Genomic DNA, 24,871 nt, shown 5'->3' with positions numbered 1-24,871 from the left:
ACAATCAAAAATTTGTATTTTATCCTCATTTCATGTAATGCTAGAAAAAAATTAGTTCCTTACTCATTAAAACTTAAGATTTTTGAAGAACATCTAAATTTTCTCATTAAGGAGGATGCCATTTTACAAACCATGCAAACATTTATGCAGCATATTCATTATTTATATATTTTGCAGGTTTTATTTGCTTTTATTTAGTTATAGTTCCTTCACTAAGTTCAAAGAATAACCAAACACTTCTCACCAAAAGCAAGTCAGAAAATAGCATTGAAATGTCTGCAAATGGCCACATTAGAAATCTCTGTCCATGCAAATGGACACATTAGAAATCTCACACTCATGCCAGCACCCTTCCAATTTCCTGTGGTTACTTCCTCTGTCCACCACTACACAGATGGAAGTAACCGCTACAATACTGTACAGTAAGAACAAATTAGCCATACATGTCAAAATACTTGAATTATTACATTTACTGCTAGAAATCTCTGTAGTATCGTGCCATGTGCTTTCAAATGTGCTGGAATTTCTGCCCTGGGAAGTACATTACAAGACAATGCACACGGTATTGCTTCAGTCAGAATTTTTTAATCATATTCCTACAAAATCATGTAAACATTAGCATACAGATCCAGAAAAATCAATATAATATAATGGTGCATAAACTGTAAGTTTAGAAGAATGTCAGGAACACTTGAACGGTTTATAAATTAATATATATACAGTAATGGGTACTCTTCATTAGATAAGAACACCTCAAAACTGAGGAATTTAGGTGCAAGAGCTGTAAAACTACAGAAGTGCTCCAACACCACATGTGACTATGAGGCAACATTGCAATCTACATGACTGCCTGTTGTTCATATTAAGCGTTCAATTTGGCTACTAAAAAGTATAAAACAAAAGTTTGGTAGGAATCTTATTTTTATGTGAAATCATATAGCAAACATCCCTAAAGGAATACAAAACCCAAGAAGGGGACTACTGCATAAACAGGTTTCTAGAAGAATGGAACTGAAGCTTACTGGGCTGCGCAAAGAGATCTTCTGTGTCTCCATTCCACACTACTTCAAATAAAGCACCAAAAGGCACCTCCAGCTAAAGAAAACTCAGGGAGTTTATAAACAGTGACAGGCGGAGGAAAAGAGATGCAGAACACATACTGGGCTGATGCAAAATTCCTGCTCCCACATGCAGCATTCTGGGCAGTTTAGCTCTTTATTGAATTAGAAAGTCATGAGAATATAACACTGTTGCTCGTTTGTTAACTCTGGGCTATCCAGAGCTAATCCCCACTAAACCAAGAAAAATACAATCTTCAACCTGTCTGCAATCAAAGTCGTATTCAAAATGTTCTTACAACATTGCCCTTTACCAGATCAGGGACACACAGCAGAATACAGGATGTATCACTCTTACTCAGATGACACATCACACAGAAAATAAGTTATTTTCCTTTTCTCCTGTCCATACAACCGTATTTCATGGGGGGAAGGAGGGGGGAATGTAAGGTAGGCCTATCCTGAAGAATTCTCTCAAATAAAAGCCTATCTTCCCCATCAGGTATCAGTGAAAACATAAGCTGCATAAAACATACAGGATTATCCTGGAAACACTTGACACTGCAAAAACTCTCTTAACCAGATACCCTATAATATGATCTTGAGAGAATCTTTCTAAAGTTAAATATATTTTTCTGTTTCTAGAGCTGAAGTAGAATTTTATGCCATCTTATTTTGGGACATTTTTCATACCTGACCAATCTCAATGAGAATTAATACCGCATTAATAAAGATGCATTCATTTACAATAAAGGGGAGATCATACCCAGCCACTTCAGGCTTTTTGCTGTATTTCCTTCCACTTGTTTCAGAAAAAATTCTGTTCACCTCTTCTATAGGAAATCCTGAGTAGTATGGTGAAGGAGGTTTGGCAGATAGCACCAGTTTTCCATCACTTGTCTTAATTAACAGGGTACATTTATCATCGGCAATGCCTCTAGAAGCACTATCACAGCTGAACCTAAATGCTCGAAGAGATTTTGACAAAACACTGTTACTCCTATTGCCAGAATCTGAGTCAACGCTGGGACATCAGGAACAGGAGAAAATATTTCAGCTAACTCCGAGGACACAAGTTGCAAGCACAGAAAAACACCTGAAACAGTAGCCCAAATCTTTTCCCTGTAATGGGGGTGGAGAAAGCTACAGCTGGTAGGAAGAACAGAAAGAAACCCTTGAACTGCTGTCACCTTCCAAGCAACATGCTTCCAAGCTGCTGCTTAGCATTAATGGCGCAGCACTCCAAAGGTATTTTATAAATGACCCAAAGTGCTATTGCTTCCACCAGACCAGCTCAAGCAGCAAGTGCTTTATGGTAGGCCAGACTGCCAAAAGCTTCCAGTATTTGATTACCAGGTTGTGTTTCAGGCTTGGAGAGGTTTTATCTGACATTAGCCAAAAGGATTTGCTGATACCAGAGGCATAGCTCACTACATTTCCTGCTGCAGTTTTCACTTGCATTGCTAAACTTGTGATAGCAACCATGACAGACAAGAAACTCTAACACAGAAGAGTCTAAATTTAGCAATTTGAGCTTAAACTTAGACTGGGTTTAAACCACGAATAGACAGTTTCATTGGATTGGCTCCGTACATAAACCTGGAGAAGTTTTATCACAGATGTATCTACAGTTTTGTGTAAACCATTAAGGAACTACAGCCACACTAGTTTGGTATTCACAGAGATAGTAATAGGACAGGTTTCACACATATTTTGCCTTCTCTTCATTGTTGTTATTTTCATGCCTAAAAAGACACAGGTGCAAACTCCTAACTTGTGTTTTTACGTGTTGCCTGCAGACTTTCCTCCAGCTGATAAGTGATTTCTATTTCCTCACTCAAGCTATCCCATGGAGATCTCATGCTCACATGTATGCACATTACAATAAAGGAGAACTGATACGAAAATATAAACACAACTAACAGACCCTAATTCAAATAATATCACCAACAACAGTGAAGCCTGAGAAACTTCAGATACACTAACGTGTCTAAGACCTTGTTCAATGTTGTAACAGATAGCACCAACAGAACGGTATTAGAGTTTCATGTGAACATGTTTCTCTCTGCTTCTAACTTTGGTCACATTTCTCATTTTCCCACCCTCCCATACTTTGTTCTTTCTCCATGCTAACTTTTACACCTGGTTCAATGAAGACCATGCAGTTGTGAAATGCATTACAGCTCCTCCAGAATCTGCCCATTTTTAACCATTTACTAAAAAATTAGGTTAAACCCAGGACACTAAGTTAAATCAATGAAAAAGTTAAGAACAATGATGGCATTGTGGCAGTCTTAAGGGGGTTATCAAATTATGACAATTTTAAATCAGAATGATCATTACAACACTTCTCTTTCATCACCCCAAGAGTTACAAGGCTGGCTGTACGCCAGCACTCAGTTTACATGAGAAATCGAGATACAAGTTCTGAAAAATAAAGGCAATGGAATACAGGGAAATCTTCTGACGGTCTTCAGCAATCTCTTGACTGAAACACAAACATGTTACAACATGTCCTGCTTAACAAAGTATAATGCAAACCAGATTTACCAAAGAAATCTTTCCTGTACACACATGAACAAGGTTTTCATGTATAAAACCACCCAAAAATTTTGTCTCTTAAAAGGTGGGGGTTTTAAGTGTATACATAACTACAAATGCAGTCAATATATATTAAGCCAATTATACCCAGTAATTCACATGATATACCAGAGGGAGGAGATGAACAATATTCTGATCAAATTCAAGTATTTTAATCATCAAAGCACAACCCTTTTTCTTCATCATCATCAGTAGAATCTGCATAGGACTCAATGGTGTTGTATATAAAAGAGTAGAGCTTGATATCTGGTCCTGAAGTAGAACAATTTTTGCATTCTTCATTGTAATATCTCAGTAACAGCCTGTAAATATCCCCTTTAAAATAAAAAGAAATAATTAAAAACCACTTAAGATCATGTCATATGAAGAATGTATGGTTGCAAATAAAGACCAGAAATGTATGCTCATGCTGAGACAGTGGCATGGAACATCTCTTTAAATGAGCAGTGAAAGAGGAGGTAGAGAACAGTATAAAGGGAACATGACTGTTTCCAAGTTTGTTCAGAACACACGGTGGGCTCCTCAACTTTCTGCTGAGCTTTCTGCACGAGCTACCCAAACATTAGGCTTGTGTATGACTGACAATGTATTGCCAACTACCTAGCTTTGTGCTTCTGTCCCAGACATTTAACATTTACAGTGGGGCAACCGATACACCACTTTTCTTATCACACATCTGACTGCATCTTGTGGGATCAAGCCAGAACCACTGTAAACCAAACCTACATCAAGAATGCACAAGCACATTTTCCCTTTTTAAAGCATTCTGAGTTATCTTACTTTTGCAAATCTTCTGTCATATATATTTCTAAATTCTGGACTGTAATTTACCAGTGAATTAGAAGAGGATTCTGGAAGTCTTCTAACAGATTAACACTGTACAGCTGACCCTGAATCAGAAGAGTTCCCCACTCTGGAAACAGGTACAAATGAACCAAGACCCATTTGCTTGTGTTCAGAACTTGATGACAGTAATTCTTACTGGACAATTTCCATTTAGAGACAGTTAAGTCTCTTCACTGCATGAGATTTCTTTATGCTCACCAATAGTTTGGCCCTTCTCACAGAGAAAAGTGTGCATGCTGTAAATATCCCGCATCAGCTCCACATCTCCAAAGGTAAAATAAACAACATCACGTCCAGCCTCAGCAGCTGCCAGTATCTGTATTAAGGCTGAAACAACAAAAAGATTACACACATGAACACAGGATAAAGCAATCTAGCGAAGGGAAAAAACACAGCCTGAAGTTTACAGCAAATAATCATACCACTCATCTCCAAGTAAATGCTACAAGACAATTTGAACAATGGGTAGACAAGTATTAGTTCCACTTTTAAAACAAAGTGAAGAATACTGGGCACTGCAGCTCAGTGTGGAAGTACTCTGTGCTGGAGTCACTAGTGATAACCACGTTTAGTTTCCAGATACACAATGCGTTTAAGTTTTGGGGTTTATTTTGGTCCATGCCTACCCTCAAGCACCTTGCAGCCATTAATAAGCTAATAAACATGCGAGGCAGCACAAACAACAGAGCACCATCTCACATCCTGGTTTAAGCTGCTTGCATCAAGTCACCAATAGTGGGGTAAAAGGCACCCATTAAGCACATCACGATTTCTACTCTCTGCCACCCTTCAGAAGGAAGGGTGCCAAACTTTCACTAAGTTAAGCTACACAAAGCAGGACCTGACCCAACTTTTAGCTCCTAAGATGAGACTTATGATTCTGCATCCTCTTACTGTGCAATTTAAGGTGTCCATTTTATCTATTACAGAAGTATACAGCATGGAATATGTCAGCTCATTCCAACCTGTAAAAAGTGAGTGGTGATGTCAGGAATACAATTCAGGTTGTTTAACTTCCAGGTTTGTATAAAGCTTAGTGGACCAAGGTGCACCTCAAGTTGCAGAATCAATGAGGTTAGAAAAGACCTTTAAGATCATAAAGTCCAACCTTTATCCCAGGACTGCCAAGTCCACCACTAGACCACGTCACTCAGGGCAATTACACAATTTCTGAACACTTCCAGGGACTGTGATTCTACCACTTCCCTGGGCAGCCTATTCCAATGGCCGAGCGCTCTCTCTGTGAAGAAATTTTTCCTAATAACCAATCTAAACCTCCCCTGGCAAAGCTTGAGGCCGTTACCTCTTGTCTTATTACTTGGGAGAAGAGATCAGCCACCTCTTCTCTCCATCCTCCTTTTCAGGTAGTTGTAGAGAGCGATAAGGTACCCCTGAGACTTCTCCAGACTAAACACCCACAATTCCCTCAGCAATTCCTCAGAAGACTCGAGAAATCATCTGGAGTATTGATCAATGGTCCAGCTGAGCTAATGACTCAGTGCAATTGGAGAAGGTGGCTCTGGTCCAGCTACATTTTCTCCCTTCTCACTCACTTCCTGACTTTTCTGCAGCTCTCAGGAGCTCATCAGAGCAAATTCCATTCACCAACCTGGCAGAAAAGTTATATGACAAAAGGGTAAAAGCTAATTGTTTTCTGCTAGATTAGAATTGGCTGAGTGAATTGAGTTTGCTCAGAGCCAGAGCTGATGCAAGGGCGGGCACCAGATCATACAGTCAGGGACAGGGAAGGGGAGAAGAGAAACCAGGATCCTTTTAGGTGTCACCAAAATTACAGGAGCACAGCTTTTTCACCAACCAGTACTGCGAGGCTGGAATGTCACACATGCCATCAATCACACATTCATTTTGGGTAATGTTACCACAGTCTAAATAATGGAGCCCAGCAACAACTTAATCTATTGCTGCTTGCTTTATTTCAGAGCCTATGGGTGCAGTTCCGATATTAATTCTTTCCCTTTCTACCCAGTAAGTAGAGTTAATTAAAATGTGATTAATATTGTCTTTGTAAAGATCAATTTTAAATCAAATTGCGTACGCACTGCATTACCACCTGCTAGTGGAAACTAAATAGAATGCTGCTCATAGCTCAGCTCAAGAATACTTCACATTTTTAAAGAGACCTAATAAAATACTGCATTCTTTAATTAAACAACACTCATAAACACATAGCTAAAATTATAAATTACATTATTCACATGTGAAATTAATCTCAATCTGGGAATGATATTTTAATCAAACTACTGAAACAGCTGTGGATTTGGTAAAGCTTCAGTAGATCAGCTTTGAAGGGGTCTAATTAACTAGCTTGCATAGGGGAATGAAACCTAATGAATCTTATTATTCATTTCAAGCAAACAATGCAGCTTCACTTTACAGAAGATATTAAAAACATCCTACTGTTTATTTTGAATTGTTGTAAATCTTACGGAACAAGGGTCAAAATTTCTGTCTTCTGGGCACCAATGATATATAACACCATGCGACATTTCCATGTGTCCTGGGTTCAGCAGTAGCAGTCATTTTTCTCCTTCTTGGTAGCTGGTGCAGTGCTGTGTTTTGACTTTCAGCTCGGGAACAGAGCTGATAACAATGATGTTTTGGTCTGGCCAAGGACTTCGTGAGCCTCATGCTCTGCCAGGGAGGAGTGGAAGCCGGGAGGAAGCAGAGACAGGACACCTGACCCAAGCTAGCCAAAGAGGTATTCCATACCAGAGCATGTCATGCCCAGGATGTAACTGGGAGTTAGCTGGAAGGGCTGGGAGACTGCAGGGTTGGAGGAGGTATGGGTCGGTGCTTGGTCGGGCTGGGGCGGGGGGGCAAGTTATCAGTCGGCTGGTGGTGAGGTGTTATATTCTCTTCCCTTGTTATTTCCTTTATCATTATTATTATTGGTGGTAGCAGCAGTGATTTGTGTTATACCTTAGTTACTAAACTGTTCTTATCTCAACCCGTGGGAGTTGCATTCTTTTCGATTCTCCTCTCTGTCCCTCCGGGAGTAGGGGGAGGGCAAACAGCGGGGGAAGTTAGTGAACAAGCTGTCTGACTGGGTTTAAACCACGACACCATGCTACTGAAAAAGGAGCATCACAGGAAGAGGTGTCTGGAGGGATTTGGGCCCTCTTGACCCTTGCACCTAGCTGGTGTGATCCTATCTAAGTCTTCTGGACTTGCACCCGAAGACAGCACTTGCATACTTTCTTCTACTACCCAGCTAGGGTGGTAGAAGCATAATACAAATCCTTCTGGGGACCCAGCTATCCTCACAGGCCCTGCATGTTCAGTCCCTTTTATCCAGCGGAAAGGATGTTACCACCAGGGTCTCCTGTGCTGCAGTACTATTGCAGCATTGCAGCCAAAGTCCAGAGATTTGTGGGAGGAAAGCAGCACCAAAGACACAGCAGGGGCAAGCAGAGTAGAACTCTGCAAATGCAGGTGCAGCAATGCTACACTGGGTGAAACACCCAATACTCCTTGTGTCATTGCCTACTGGGTAAGTTCAGAACCGCAGTACTATCATGGTAGCACATCAACATTGGACGCATATGTGAGGCAAGATGCATGCTTTTCTCTCCTTCTACTCATTTTATAGGGGTCTCATAAAAGCTGATAGCAGTCCTCCTAATTGAACTTTATTTTCTCAGATAAATAAAAACACCAGTTCAGCTAAAGAGTACTTTCTCACTCTTGTTAGAAGTTAAATCTATGTATTTATGAGATGTCTCATGAGATCATTTTAGCATTTTCAATAAAACAGCACTTTTCCAATCTTCAGACAGTTGCACAGCGCCTCTTCAACTAGTAATTGTTAAACTGTCCTCTGGTTCCCAAAAGCAAGACAAGATCTTCCAACTTCTCCCAATTGTATAAACATACTTTTTTAGTACCAAAAGTCTTAAGTTTATACTAAAAGTTTATCCCTAAGAGAGCTGTAACCTGGCTTGTTTACACACCACTTACTCAATTTGTAAAGCCAGATTCATTTTTTAACTCCTTTAAGACAACTTCAGTTTTTACATCTTCTGTGACCTTGAGTGAAACCGTATTTTATGCACAATCATGTTCCTTTAATTCACAACTAAAAAAATAATGATAGAATATCATAATGCATTATGGCACTTATCCAATTATATTCAATTACATCAAATACTGAAGTGGTTCTGAAGTCTCTGTTAGAGATCCAGATAAGACAAGGGTGTGTATTTAAGAACATTAAATGAAAAAGCAAGACTTTAAACTACAAAAACTACTTTGTCATTGCAATACACTGTCAAGCCTGAGTAGCCAACAAAAGCTATTCATTTGTGTTCAGTAAAACCATGATACTGATGATCTCTGTGATCCAAAATGATCATCATCATCGAGTTTTCTCAGACGTATTTTGAAATGAAGAATTTATGATTCCCTATGAAGTGTAAAAGATTACTCTCCAGTGCAAGAAATTTGCTTATAATGAAGTGAAACCGTTGAGAGAACTTGCAATCAGAATAACCCTATACACCATTAGGACTTATGACTGTGCAGGGGGTATCTGTGAACTAGAAAAGACTATTTGTTTATCACACAAATGCAACTCTATTCTGACAAAAATGCACATGACAAACTACTGTACTTGTAGCTCATAGTTTACACACAAAGAATGAAGCAATAGTAATTCTAGTCAGCATCAGTGCAGAGAAAAATATCACATACTAAACAACTAGCTACATATCCCATAGCACATCAGTATCATTTAATTCTTTTCATTAACTTGATTTTTCAGAGTCAACTAAGAAATTAAGTCTAGCTTGCAAAAATAGTAACTTAAGTGCAAGTTAAACCAATGTCTGTCTTTAAGGTCCACCAAAAGAACAGAAAACTTGAGACTACACACATAGATTTAGATGACCTTTTCGTAACAGCATCAATGCCGTAACTTGCTGTTGAGTGTTAATTCCTGCAAACTTTGGGGAAAAAATTAAGGTTGATCCAAAACCAGAGGAAAAGTTACATAAATGAAAGCTCAAACTAAAAATAGTAAGTTAAAATAAAACTGAGGGAATATTCAAGTCTTTAAAACGCTCTTGTTCTGCCTGGAGTCCACATCCAAGTTACAAAGCACCACATCTCACTATGCATTTCTTTGTCTACATTAAAGACTTTTCTTATGAGCCACCTCACCAAATGGACTCAGCTCTGGTGGTCTTTCCCAGTATGCTTCAGTTTTGAGCTCTGAGTAATGGGGAGAGGACATAAATAAAGCATTGCAGTAAGGAATGCCTACCATAAAAGTCACATCAAGCATTGAATAAATAATGCCTTAGATCAGATGTCCCAGAAACACATATATATTAAAAAAAAAACCACCACCAACAACAAAAGCCACAGGATATTACAGTTCAGATCCAAGAGGAGGTTTTATGCAAATCAAAGCATTTATTAAACCTTCCTAACAATCATAATCGCGTAGGATCAGATCCTGCAGTAAATACTACTTCAGATATTGATGATCTGGACTTGGCATACAATTTTATCTAATGGAAAACAGAAACCAACTGTCAGGAAATCAGTAAGCATTAAGAAAAAAATAGATGCTCAATGAATAAAACACATGAAGAAAGCAAGCTAATGAAGCTGGTAGCCTGATGACTGTTTGTCTCAACGTAACTACCTAAAGCTGTTCAGAAAAGCAAATTTTAAATGCTCACCAAATATTTGAAAACAACAAACACGTAAATTTCTATTTATAACTGTATGAATCAGAATATCAATTTAAATGTCAGGATCCATCAGTTCTTGACTTGATGGGAAAAAGTCTTAAATGAATGTTGGCATGTGATATCTGCTGCATTATAAATACTCCAATTAAAACCAAAAGAACATGAAGTGAGTGATATAGCAGGCATGTCAGGAAAGAAAGAAGCATGTCTGAGTGAATGGAAACTTCCCCGGCAAACAGTAATATATTAAGGAGAAAAACCAACCACTGTGCATTGCCAGCAAGTTTGTGAAGCCTTGCAAATTACCACATACTTTCAAGAGCTTTGCAGAGATACAAATTTTACGCATAATCTTGGACGACTGCTCCAGAAAGGTCAACTTACTTATGAGACTGAGAACTGCAATGAACATTTTCTTCTGTGAATATTGCACATCCCTGCTTTTGAAGGTTTCTGTGCTACACATCCTTGTAAACCCAGCATTTCACTATCATGTACTTACCTCAAACGTTAAACTGAAAATAGCATATAAAAGCAGTGTGCGTTTTTATTAAGGCCACGTTAATCATGGCCTAAAGATAAAGCTAACAAACCAGTTCTATGGACAGCTTAACTGTACAAAAAGGAATCAGAATCTTATTTGATTCATTTAGACATTAACTAGTGCTAGAATTTACCTTTCAATCGGGAGTCCCCTCCAAAGGCACCACATCCCCAGTTTCCTGTGGCTATTGCAGAGAGATGTTGAGGTGGAACATTGGGTCGGAAGAAGCCGCAGTAGGCCTGCAGGCAAACAAGAGTTAGAAGATGAAGTTGACAGCAATCTGGTGCCATATTTTCAAACAATAAGATGAAAACAAGTATTGTCTCCTAGCAATACCAAATTCAAGCTGCTTCAATACCCTATTAGCCTTCCTTTAAATTTAAGGTAAATCACTAAAGAATTTACAGGAAGAAAAATTTTGCCTAATTTGAATCCAAACTAAAAATCAGATACATGTGCTGACTCCTAGGGATTTTATCACAGCTGTAGGAAACTTTTCAGGATAGCCAGAGCAAAGAGTAACTAACAGAAGATTGTACCACATTTGTTGCTTTTTGGCCCCTTTAGCATGCAACATGACAGCTGAACTGCTGTGTCCACTATTACTGATATTCCTCAAAACTGAAAATAAAAGACAAAATGGCACCTTAGAGTTCAGGTCTAGTGTAATAAATGAAGGCAGGAGGGAAAAGAAAAACGTGCATAAGTCACCAAGAAACCTTGAGTAAAGGCAGCTGCTTCCATGTGTAGGAAAAAAAAAAAAAAAGGATAAATCTCTTTGGGAAGCTTTTCAACAGTACAAAAAATTATTGAACAGGTACAATTGTCTGGTGGAACCCCCAGTTTCACTCAATCTGATATAAGCTGCAAATTCAGACTATGGTTTGTCTTAATTTAGCAAGATGCCATGATTCAGAATTTGCATAAGGAGCACTTACACGTCATCAGGACGCAGCCTCGAGCTCTTTCAAGTCAGAGCTACTAGTGTGTTTAAAGACCAAAGCACACTGGTATGAAAATAGTGGGCCAAGCAAGCTAGCTGCCTGGCTGTGTGGAGAGTAGTTCTTCAAACTCCATCTCCACTCCAGTGAGGGAAGGACTGGTGTTGCAGTAAGATGCCACTTTTCAGCTTTTACTTAACAGGCATGTATTTCTCAACTTGCCAGAACATAAAGAACAAAAACCTATCTCATCAGACACAATACTGAAGTCAGCAAACTCTTGGAAGGACTTCAGCAGCAATGAAGAAAAATATCCAAGTGTGTGCTCCTGTATGATTTTTCATAGCAAATAAAGGATGAAGATAAAACTAATATAAAAAGAGACATTGCACCAATATTTTAAATAGGTTTCATCTAGGAATACAGGAACATGAAAGCTTACTGTACAGTTTTAAAGCAATTGCTTCCATATGGGAAGCAGAAGAGCTGTTCCTTTTGAACTACATGAATTAATTTGGTTATAAGTTGTACACTACTTCAAATATGTAGTATCATAAATGATTTAGAAGTTGTATGATGATTACAATTTGTTTTCATATAAAACTATTACATATAGTTCTCACAGTTAACACTGTTTGAAACATATGCACAGCATAATTCTGATGGAAGCATTTCATGCCCAATATGAAGCTGCAGCTTTTTTGCAATTGGTGACTATCAAAATAGGCTTAATGACATTTGTGAGTGGGTTGGCAAGCCCAATGATAAGTCAGTTGCTCCTCAGGATTTGGCAACTGGAACTTACAATGGGAAGAGTTATTGCTAGTGAGAGTCTTTATCAGGCAATAATCTCAAGGGGCTAACAAGGATGAAACAGTGACATCTCTTCCACATGTATCTGCAAATCTTAATGATGAAGTCAGATACAATGACTTTATTTTTCTTATTCCGAACAGCTGACTTCAGCCAGTATTAATCTTGTTTTCTGGTTCTGGGTAAATCACACACGAGGTCAACCTCAGACAGCTACCTTTTGAGAAGACTAACCAAGAGTGAACACCTGGTTCTTTAAGATAAATGCATCTTATAAAGGAGAAATTATATAGGCTTATGAGAAAATTCAAGCTGTAAGAAGAATCACTTTGTTTCAATAATTTCCTAATGTGTAACAAAATAACAGAAAAAAGAACCTCTGGACACCGAGCTGTGTATACGAATACGTAATAGACTCGTATTTCAAAGCCTGTGTGCATATACTGTGCTTACTGAGTTCTGATTTATTAAATCATAAGAGTTGCATCTTACTCCATCACCTTGTTTTCACCCACAGAAAGATCTTAGGCTTAATACTGATTTTAAATTAAATGGAAAAAACCCCACAACATGTTAAAAAAATACTTGAGTTGCTAAAATGTTATGGAACTCCAATAAATCTATTTTTATTTTTTGTCGTAAACAGCGAATTAACTCAGGCTTAAAATTTTCTTTAAATACCAATCAGTTATCATCAAACAACATCAGTCAAACCAACACACTATAAAGTTGCGGGGATCTACCATAATTTATTTTAAAAAATCCAACCCCAGTCAATAATATTGAAAAGTGTGGGCAGATCATAAATTCACTAGAGTAGGTAATTTTAATTTTGTACAAAGATATCACTGAAGTTTACAAAATTTATTTACTGTCTTTTTCAGGGCTAATTTCATTAACCAACCTTGAAGAAACAAGCTGATGAATGTTACTTTAGTCAAGGTTTTAAGACTAAATTAAATTAGCTCTTCAGCCCTGTACATCATTTCTGGAGGGGTGGGCGGAGATGAGCTTTCAGGTATACTCCCTTTTCTTCTGAGTATTAGCAAGACACTGCCCTATGTTTGATTTCAAATGCATCCTATACCCCCCTATACTACAGAAAGCAGGAGACTTTAATAACACTAGTATTGTGCTCTTATATTTAACACCCTAGCTAACACAGAGGCCCACTGCACCCCCAAATACGGAAGCACACTACACAGACTTTATTGCTAGCATGTTTTGAACGCAAATATAAGCACACTAGTATAACTGTATAAGCATTCTTGAAATCAACTGCCCAGTAAAAATAACATTGCATTACTACAACATGCCACAGGCCACTTACTAGTTATGCCTTATCCTAGCCATGCAAGACCTTCATTCTGGTCCATAAGCTGTCTTTGTTAATATACAAGAATTTACTTTGTGAACTGGAGATAGATACCAAGCATCTCTTGTTAGAAGATGAAATTCATGTGTGGAATAACAGTAAAGGCCTTAAAATCATTGGCACAGGTTGAAAGATAAGGCCTCAAGCTAAGAGCCAACAAAATGCATATCCAAACTTCATTTATATTTTAAAATACACCTCTGAATAGCATAAAGGATAAGAGTCATTCTGTTTGGCAAGCATCTGCTTTAACATTGGACAGCAAAACATCGAAGTACACCTTTTACAAGAGACAACTAAGCAAGGACTTCCTTAGCTGAAGATAAACAATACCAAAGTATTTTAAGAGGTACTCCAAACATTAGACTGTAGGCCACTTAAAGTAGTTACTGGCCTTGTTGAGCTCTCTTCTAATTTTCTCTGGACCAAACTGATCAAGAAAACGTCTGAAGTGAAATGCATCTATCGCAACAATTTCAGTATAGCGTCGCTGCCATTCATCCCTAAAATTGAAGGAAGAAGAAAAGTAGATGACATTAGTTGTTTTATACGGGCCATATAATCATGATCCAAAAATTAGCAATTCCCTGCAGAGCTTCTCTGTTAGAAGCAGCTGGAAAGGTGAGCTCATAACAGACAATGGAGCACTTTTAAAATTTGCGTGTAGGGAATGAAAACATCATAAAAAATGAGACAGGTCTCTCTTACAGTGGCTAGACCTTAGACATAAACATGAAACAAATCTAATCACACAGCACTATTTACTAAGCATGTAAGAACACCACAAGGTCAAAGAAAAGCACTTTAGCTCTCTTTTTCCAACACTTAAAAAAGAGTACATTGCATATGTTTCTATTCCAAATTAATAATTTTGTGTACACACTATAACAACGCTGTCAGAGAAATAAACTCAAGACGTTAGAGCTTTCTATTCAAACCTACGAGATTAGATCTTATAGTGCCACACATCAGGAGGCATCAGGTACTGTGGCACCTGAGGTATCATTGACAAACTTCTTGGGACATTACAATCCATAGTTCAGTCAGTATCTTCAAAAAAGCTTGGATTAAATACATAAAAATAAAACATGCTGATTTAAGAACTGACATATTGGCAGGTACCATTTATTAGCACTAATACCTCCTTATTAATATGAGAACTTTCTTAGCTTGTTGGCTCTGAAGAGAGCATGATCAAACAGTCAATTTCTCTATTAAGGCAAATACTAGGAAATACTTAAAGCACCAATTTTTCAAACATATAATATTTATTTCTTCACTTGAAATATTTACGTGGAACTCTACCTTGGGGTCTTATCTTCATGGCTTCTTGCCCACCGGTAAGTTTCTGCATAGCCTGTATACTCACTGTACTGCTCAGTACCTGAAAAGAAATGATTTTCCATATTGCACACAAAATATGTACATTTTTTGCACTTGGCACATCTTTCACAGAAATCACTGCATCTCCAGATGAAGTCACAGCTCTCAGAAGCAATAGAAAATAGAAAATTCATATCTACACCAAGAATACAAATTCTGCTTGTAACCAGCAGAAGCTTCTTTTCCACAGAAAATGTGTAGCATTCACCAAAGGACATTACAAGTGCAGATCTACATATGCTGTTCAGTATATAACAAGATTTTCAACTTTGCCACTCTCAAGTTCAATAGCTTCTCAATAAACTGCCTGTCATCTTTAAAGTTTTACTGGCTAGTATCTGGTTAACAAAGACTGTGAGACTTTGCACCACCAGCATTTTGCTTTCCTTTTTTTTTCAGGCTACTGCCTGTAAGCGCGATAATAAAATAGCTACCCTGCTATGGAAAGTGTGGCAACCCTACTTCATCACAATTCGGCAAACATCTGGGCTGAAGTTTAGGATGTACGAGAAGAAATATAAAGAGATTCAAAAGAGTATGTGGTGAGTTATACATTTATACATTTTATTTTTCCAAGAAGTTTTATTTCCCTAGCAAAATTACTATCAGTAAGGCCAAAGAAAACCTGATGGTCAGAAACCAAGCAGATTTCCAACACACCAGTGTTACCCAGTTTGTTGACCTACAGTGCCTTGACAGCCCTACAGAAGGATAGGTAGGACTGCTAAGCTTCCTAGTGTCTTTACCCAATGCACCTCTTCTCCTTATTTTCATTTAATCAGCATGATTTCTGCACTATGGTTCCTGACATGAATTCTAAGATGGCACAGTTTAATGGCTCTGAATGGACCAAAAGGCCACTGCTATCAGCTGCAACAGTGGTACCAAGAAGCTACTTCTGTGAAAGCTCAAGGACCCATAAAACCATGGTCTGGAACATACGTTTCTTCCCCTTGAAAAAAATCCAGTGGAATATTTTGGCAAGCATTAAGGACTGTAACGAAGTAGCTCATTAAGACCTATAGTCATTTTAGCTATTATGCTGTGCTATGCCATCTCCCTTTCAAAGGTTTATCCCAGCTGTTAAGCAACCCTTTAATTGCAAACAGTGACACCATCTACACCTATAAATATAACAGAAAAATAGCATTTAGGTGTCTAAACTGACAGCATAAAACATCTGGTTACTAAGACAAGAGTAGTGCCAACTATTGCATATATCAGTGATACCCTGAAAATACAAATGTTTCAATTTAATTTAAGTTTTTCAATCTCTAAATAAAAATAAAAGTTGAACAATCAGAAACATAAAACTATTCAATTTTAACCTCATCAGACAAGGGAATATGAATGTCTGTTTTCAGTAGTCTCAAGCATAGGAAACACAAGCTGTTAAAACCTGATTAAAATGATGCATATGCTTCAAGACATTTTCCCCATTTACCCAAATTCATTTTAACTGAAGAGACTTATCAGCGCTTCCTTAACTCATCTGCCTTACTACCCACTCATTAGTTATTTACATTTGTCAAGATGATTAAGCATACTGAGGACACACAAATTCCACTCAAGGCTATTTTGAGAAGTTGCTATGTGAAATGAGTGGGATGGTAAAAGACTCCTCCTCAAGAATTTGCTTCCTGTTACAAAAATCAAAGTCCCCAAAATTGTGATGGCAGAATATGCCTATATATTTACATACATCCATGTCCTCATACAAACAACAACTGTGAGCAGTTTAAATAGTCACAAGTCAGTCTTCTAAACAAATTATAGGCTATCAACCTTCTGTAAGACTGACATGCTTGGAAAAAGTGTTTGAACAAATAGTAAGAAAAGACAGACTAGGAAAGTATGTGACTTTACTGAGAGCTCTTGTTATAGGACAACCTAGTAAAACTCCCAAATTTGAAAAGGAAGCATTTCCTTTGGTGTCTAGCATGTGGAAAAAAAAGATGATATTATCAAGACATTGTAACAGGATAGATTAAATGACAGTCAAAGTATTAAGATGACTTTATCAAGGTTCATTGTTTTCATTAATTTTAATGGAAGTGCACTGGCTGATGACAAAAGCACCAGGAAACAAGCAAATACACACACAAAAGATTTTAAATATATAAAAGTCAATAACAGAGAAATTAAAAAAAATAAAATAAAAAAAAAAACAAAAACACACAAACTCTAAACTCGTGTCCCAGAAACCCAAAGTTACTGAAAATTGATATGTTTTCATAAGTGAAGCTCTGGAAATCTGTCAGACAAAACCAGTTACTTAACTGGCAGCACTTCTGCCTGTGACCTACTGGGATACAAAGTGCAGTTGCTGGGAAAACAGAAGCAGTACAAGATAAATTGGATATGCTAATGGTTCTGGTGAATCTTTTTTCTTCCCATAAAAATATAAAGGGGTAAAAAAACCCAATCCAAAATTACAGCATAATAGCACAGTTCCATTAGAACTTTAAAATCAAGCTACAAGCCCTGAAAAAGCCTACCTAAAGTCAAAAGTAACATACATATCATTCAAAAATAACATCCTTTGTGAAACTTGTAATAGTTACAGCATCAGACAAACAGTGAAATTGCCAAGTGTTAGTGCTTATGGGACCTCACCATCTAGAAAGAATTGCAATTGTCATTAAAAATAACTTTCTTGGACTCCATAGTCTAGCTTTTCATTTGCATATGACCTGCATGGCATCATAAAGCTCCCAGGGATAGGGAAAAACTCAACCATACTGCTCGAGTATTTCTTAAGAAACAGTAATTATGCCTGTGAAGAGGCAGTACCACTAGCACTCAATGAAAAAGAGTACATGTGAAAAGCACAATGGCAGAGTCGCACTAATAAAAAGGCACATTTACTGCAAAAAGTGAAGGGAAGGTCTTCTCTTCCTTTCAGTCAGTTCTTCTGATCCTTATCTAGTGTCACCACTAGTCTTCAGGCTTTCTCCACACAGTGGCATGATCAGCCTGCTTACATTGGGTTTGTGTGGTAAGGTTTTGGTAGCTGAGAGGGCTCCTGTGAGAAGCTGCTAGATGCTTCCCCTGTGTCTGATAAAGCCAATGCCAGCCAGCTCCAAGCCCATGCCCATCAATGACGGTGGTAGCACCTCTGGGATAATGTACTTAAGGGGGGGGGGGTAACCTGGACAACAGTGAGAATATGTGAGAGAAAGAGCTCTGCAGATACCAGGGTCAGTGAAGAAGGAGGGCAAAAGGTGCTCCAGGCACTGAACCAGATGCCCCTGCAGCCTGTGATGCAGCCCATGGTGAGGCAGGCTATGCCCCTGCAGCACATGTAGGTTAATAGAGGAGCAGATCTCCACCTGCACAGAGAGGCCCTCAAGAGAGAGGAGCAGGTGGATGCCCCAAGGTGGCTCTGACCCTCTGGGAAGCCACAGTGCTAAATCCAGCTGAAAATCAGTTTTTCCCCTCTGAGTAAATTTTCAGCTGAACCAATTATCTGATCCCGTTTACTGCATGGCTAATACACTTAGAGGTCTCTGAAAAAGCATTGCTGAGATGCAGTCAGGACTGGCTGTTGTTCAGTCTGTAGATTTAAAGCAAACATGGAACACAGCTTCATCTGCTCTCAGCATTGCCTGAGTAAACATGAAATCAAAGAGGAGGAGTAGAAAAAGAAAAGGAAAACTGAAAACAAACTGAAAGAAAAACACACTGACACTTATTCACAGCTCTACCAGAAATGCAGCTGTGGGAGTCTTTGGCATAGCTGTGGACATTTCTGTACATAGATGTCTGTGTTGAAGAACTCAACTGTTTGCATGACCAGTTCCATACTCATTACAGCAGTGATCTTAACCAGATACTGTGCAATCACAACAAATTTAATTTCTCTCCAATTTCTCAGACTCTTCTGCAAATTTAAGCTACATAGTTATACCCATTAGGCCACTGAATCAAGATGCATCACACAGAATGTAATTTATCAAGAGGATTGTGAGACACACAGTGGAGACTTGGCTAAGAACCAAGGTGGAAGAACTCCAGGGCTGAAATGAAAATGATGGAATGTCCATTTCCATTAGAGAAGAGCACCGCATCACAAATACTGATTGCAAAACACTGTAAAGTACTGAAGAAAACTAAAAGAATATTGCTGCAGTGAAAAAACATCCTCACCTTTATTCCTTCATGTGAAATCATTGTATTTTTTTTTTCCCAGGGGAATGGAAGGTCTTTAAAAACAGTCATTTAGTGTTTTTCCTAATCAGTTACTACAGAGAGTTATAACTGTTGTGTTTTTACCCTCTCCCCAGAACAGCCTCACCCAGAAGATAATGCTCCAACATATTAAACTTGTTATAGTATCATATCCAAAGTACACAACAGAAATCAGTGATGGCCATGAATTTTCTGACTCATTTGTTAAAAGGTAATCACAAAAGCCAATTTATCAAAAAGTTTTCACAGAAAAAGCAAAACAGGGTGCAAAACCAAAATAAAACACTGTCTAAAAAAGATTACCAAGTATAAAACTGAAAACAAAAGATGTGCTGTCCAGGACAATCAATAGCTCAGGACAGAGTAAGATTTGCAAGATCCAAGCTTAAATTTCTTCTGTGCATGCACGTGAGAGAAAGAAGTGCTTTGGAAGGACTCTTCCAAGAAATCTGTTCTAATAACTGCACAAATACCTGACGGTTGAGGCAGCTCAGATAACTAAATTCAACATTTTGACTATAGCAGACCAAAAAATATAAAATATAAATATTCTACTACAATATTTGCCCAGAGGATCTCTCTGATCAAACACTTTTCATTGTAGCTGTCCTTTAGAGTAAACAAACAAACATTATAGCATCATTTCATTTGCCAGTTATGACAACTGCTCGCTGTGTTCCCAGGTATAGAACTGAGACACAGCATGACCTGTGCTTCTCCACTTTTAATAGTGACATTTCGTGTTTTGGTGCTAGCTGTTCGATCCAATGGATGATAAAACATTCCAAGTTCTACTACACAGGTGGAAACAAGATCAAAAACACTTCCAGCAAAGCACTGGACAGACAGCACAGCTCCATACACAGCCTCTCAACAACATATGGAAGGAGCCTTTAGGTTTTGATGTTGTAATCACAAACCCATAACTAACTTAAAAGTAAAAAAACCACATGGTTGTAACTTACAAAATCAAAATTTTTAAGGGATTTCCTGACTTTCTACCCCTTTTAATGAATGCAAATTTTCTCCTTTTCCACTTTTTTTTTTGGTAACCAGAAGGCTGCTCCTCTTCTCAGTTTTCAGTCCCACTGATGACATTAAATGTTACAAATTCCAGACAGGAACAAAAACAACTCTGCTTTAATGTTACAGAGCATTACCTGCAAATAGTTGGGACCACCTAATAGTTGATAATTGTGGCTTTTACCTGTATCTCCCACAATATTCTTTAGCTAGGACTAAGGACCACAAACACATTTATATAGGGTAAAAAATTCTGTCTGCTTGCTGTCCTACACAAAAGATCTATAGCAGCAGCCCTATGGTCTTAAGGGGTAGGGTGAAGAAGGAAGCTCTTTGTCAAATGAGTACTGGCTTCGTTTTTTTTCGTCCTTTTTTCCTTCTAAGATGCTTTTATTTAAACATTTTAAACTTCAACTTTAAATATATTTTGTATATACAAAACCAGAGTAAGATGTGAAACGTTTTCTGCAAAGACTAACCTGTGATGATGAGACATTCATTGTGATCCAAGACTTCAGTGATGAGCCTCGATACAATCAGCTCTGGGTTGATTAAGAAACGAATTTCTTCTTGTACTAGTCCTGCCCCAGTCACACCACCTCCAACAAAACGGTTTGCAAAATCAACCTAAAAAATTATATTCAGAAGGATTATGATATAAAGCAAACAGCAAAACCCCCTTTCATTTACCAAAGGAAGTGGTCCTGTACAAACTTCAGTAACTGTTGAATTCTGCTGCAATAACTAAAAAATACAAAACCTGATTAACAGCATTCCTTTTTGTCCCTTTCTACTTCTCAGAAAACTTAAACCAAGTGAGAAATCACACAGCAAAACAGTTCTGCATCTCAAATGCTCTGAATCCAGGTTCTGTGAGTTTTCTTTGAAGAGCACCCATTTAAGAATAAAACACACTTCAGTAAATGTGAAAAATGAAAAAAATTTATAGTACTCTTTATGCATTTTTTGGACACTGAAGAACTGTTAAGTTGTCCTGTCATAGCAATCTGCCCCAGCGGTAGGGGGGGATTTTTAGATTAGCACTGAAGGATTTTTAGATTAGCATTGCCTCCATACCAGTTGTTCTGTACCTTAAAGAATCTCCTATCAATTCTTTGAATGCATTCGAACAAGGCAAGTAATTTTGATCATTGAGGTTTCTGCTTGAAACAGAGCAGCTCTGGATACTATTTTTTGCTGCAATAATGCATATTTTGCAAATTACATTTTTAAATAGACAACATTCCTTTTAAGAATTTGTCTTATACAAATTAACTGGCCATATAAATCTAATTTTTAAGCCACTTAAATCTTTCAAATGCTGTTGGCTTCTTGCTGTTTTTTATTTATATAGCTTATGAAAGCACATTTACAGGAGGTGACCAAAAGTTGCTGGAATGACATGAACATCTGTGTAGATTAAAAACTGACTCAGGATTCAGAGTCTAAATCCAGCCACTAAAAGCACAAGTTGTCCTGAATTCTGTCCTGGAAATACCAACACACCTAAACAAGTTGTTTAACACTTGCTGAACTTGAGCAAAACAGTAACATGAAAGCTACCCAGATGTTCAGTGCATCAGGATTCCAAATGCACTTTAACTGTGTTAAGTATCCTCACCTTGGTCCCCCATCCTCACTCCTAGCTCATGGCTCCCGTACAAACACACACCATTGTCATGCCCTGTCTTCTGCTGACTCCCACTTGCTGATAAGATCTCTAGGATTGACCTTGTCTAGGATTAACCTGACTCATCACCTTGTTTTTGAATTATGTCCATCAGCCTGTCAGCAGGAACTGTTCTGTCACCACCCCTGATCTGTTTGTCCCAGCCAGCCTACTGAGGCTGGCTGGGGTCACTGGGAACTCCTGCACTGCATTCATCATCCTGCTCCCTCCTGGAGTAAGCATTCTTTGTCTAAGCAGAGAGAGATACTTTGTTTGATAAGACTTGAAATTGTGTAGGATGTGATAATTTTCCTCCTAGCTATAATCTTACACTCTTTTACAGAATGCAAGAGAAACAGTACACAAAAAGGCATAATTCAACCTTCTCTCATCACTGAGTGAGAATTGAAAAGGTAGACAGCACAAAACCAGTTTATTATGGAGCAGTTGTTGAGTTCTTAATAATCTGAGCAAAAAGCATCATAGAAAAGTCTTCCAATTCTCTCTCCTGCTCTTCTTCTCCTGACTAAAGAAGCTGTAATTTCTTTGGTAAATGAATTCTAGAAGGCAGACTTTTTTTTTTCCTTTTTATTTTTTCTGCTAGAAAAGCAAAAACTAAACAACTAAATGGAAAACTCAGATGTGTTCCTTTCCATACAGACAGTACATCCTCCTTATGCATTTCTTTTGCTGACTGCCTCCCAGACCAAAACAGTGGTGCTGGCAGCAGCAATAAAATCTCTTGAACCACTGACCTGGTCACTGTCCAGGGCATCAGAATAATTCTTCAAAAATAAACTGAAACCCTTGACAGCTCATCAAGATCACAACCTGAAACTTTTATCTTGTCAATCTTTGATACTGCTTTGAACCAAAAGACCTGAAGCTGTCCAGAACTTGTGACTTTCTGTCAGCCTTTTCTGTACCAGGTACATGTGCAGATCTAGACAAGCTGGGGAACACTGACAGTACTAAGACTGCCCATGGAATTAATTTTGATGTTTCTTTTACACTGCATAACATCTTGTCATTTAAGTCAATTGAGGATAAACAAATGACTTTATTAAGCTGGCATATCATAAAAGTATGACAAAAACATGACAAAGTCACAGTTACTGTTATATGTGCTTACCTGTAGCATACCTTGTCCATTGCTTTCAATGGTGCCTTCATACGTGACATGCAATCGAGACAGTTTCTTCTGAGATCTATCAGAGAAAAAAATATTGTACAAAAACAACGATTATAGAATCTCCACACAAAGACATCCATTCTAAACAAACCCATTAAAACCCAAACTTTTTACACATTTTAAACAGAAGGTGGTTTAAAAAAAATCCCTGATGGATTAAAGAAAATGCATCTGCCTTTCAGAAGCAATTTGAAAAGGTCTAACATAGTCAGTTGTTCAGTTTCTCTGCCTCTATCACCATGAATACCAAATTTGAAATTGGAAGTTCTGTTTTTCACAAAAATTTGTCCCATATTACCTTGATAACCAGCAAGAAAGCTGTAACACCTGTGTTTTCATGCTTGTTATTATCCATACTTTATTATATTTCCTGTCATTTCTGAAATCGAGTCATCTCTTTTTTTTCCCCATTCAAGCAACAGCACCAAAAATGTGCTGCTGTTTTAAAAATTCACTTAAGACTTGTTGACTTCACAAGAAAAAAAAATAATCATACTGAAAAACTCGGGACACTTGAGCTACTTGTGGCAGTTCACCTACTTTCCTCTGTACTTCTCTCTATAATAATCTGTATGAAACATTCTTTTCTGTAGTACTTCCAGGCCCAAATCAATACCATATGAATGGGATTCAATTATCATTGACTTAAGAAATTTCTTATATTAACAAGATGTTTGACTTACCTTTCCCAGTCTGGAAACTCCTGGAGACACTGCCTTGTAAACGTCACCAATCCCGTAGGTTCTACAGGTAAACCAACCCCAGAGGAAAAAGAAAGTATTAACTGCTGGAGCTTTCATCCTTATATTATTTTAAGTGGTAAGCTTTTAAAATTACAATAAACAACATTCTTGGCAGAAACAGAACAGCTTAACTTTCCTCGAGACTAGCTCTGCATCTTCCCCTGACAGCCCATGTTCAAATTGAAAACTAGTGGGAAGACCGAAATACTCATTTCTCTTTCCCCTTTGGAGTTTGAGTATATTTTTCTTTCTCCAGATCTAGAAAAAAACCTACTACTTATGTGATTTTTCACTTGTAAACACTACTAGAAAGACTCAATAGTTGAAATAAAATGTGCTGCCACTGAGTAAAAAAGGAACTGTAAACCTTTATAGAGGTGGCTACTGTTCAGGGTGAACAAGCAACACAGAGTACTCAACCTATGGATGGATGAAGCAGCAGCTCATATTTCTGAGAAGTCCTATATATCAATAAAGATGCAGTGTTAGTGGATTTCCAAATCAAGCCATGTTCAGCCCTAACAGGGTGCTAAAGGAATTCATTGTATTTCAGGGAAAAGACTCCTTCCTTCATTCAATTACCATTTACAATAAAAAAAGTTGCTGACAATAAAAAAAGTTGCAAAATTATTACAGCAATTTATAGAGCTAAATTACTTTAGTCTTACTAATTCCTTGGACAGAAAAGAACAAGAAATGGGGTCTTTTAAAGTTATGATAAGAATTCTTAATTCGAGAAAAGAGCACTCAAGAATCTTTTTAAAGTTATAAAGTT

The 24,871-nt window shown here is 37.9% G+C and overlaps 1 protein-coding gene across 2 annotated transcripts in view; it reads right to left on the bottom strand.

The window, feature by feature from the left end:
• Positions 1-569: 569 nt before the first annotated feature.
• The window catches only part of PARG (poly(ADP-ribose) glycohydrolase), a 68,997-nt gene continuing 44,695 nt past the window's right edge, over positions 570-24,871 (bottom strand). Inside the window, exons 11-18 of one of the 2 annotated variants that reach the window (XM_061449766.1) lie at positions 24,037-24,097; positions 23,294-23,369; positions 20,972-21,119; positions 15,201-15,279; positions 14,290-14,398; positions 10,900-11,005; positions 4,704-4,832; positions 570-3,974 (exon numbers count right to left, since the gene is read on the bottom strand). In XM_061449766.1, the coding sequence (XP_061305750.1) occupies positions 3,811-3,974; positions 4,704-4,832; positions 10,900-11,005; positions 14,290-14,398; positions 15,201-15,279; positions 20,972-21,119; positions 23,294-23,369; positions 24,037-24,097 (872 nt within the window). In that variant the 3' untranslated portion in view covers positions 570-3,810. The remainder of the gene's footprint in view (positions 3,975-4,703; positions 4,833-10,899; positions 11,006-14,289; positions 14,399-15,200; positions 15,280-20,971; positions 21,120-23,293; positions 23,370-24,036; positions 24,098-24,871) is intronic. The other variant, XR_009742775.1, reaches the window with a different exon arrangement.

The sequence above is a fragment of the Pezoporus flaviventris genome, unplaced genomic scaffold, assembly GCF_033815535.1.
Source record: "Pezoporus flaviventris isolate CSIRO_AGI_PZ_B2104156 unplaced genomic scaffold, CSIRO_AGI_Pfla_v1 ptg000001l, whole genome shotgun sequence".
Lineage (NCBI taxonomy): Eukaryota > Metazoa > Chordata > Aves > Psittaciformes > Psittacidae > Pezoporus > Pezoporus flaviventris.
The sequence above is the reverse complement of the archived record's forward strand: the minus strand, read 5'-3'. Positions and strand labels throughout refer to the sequence as shown.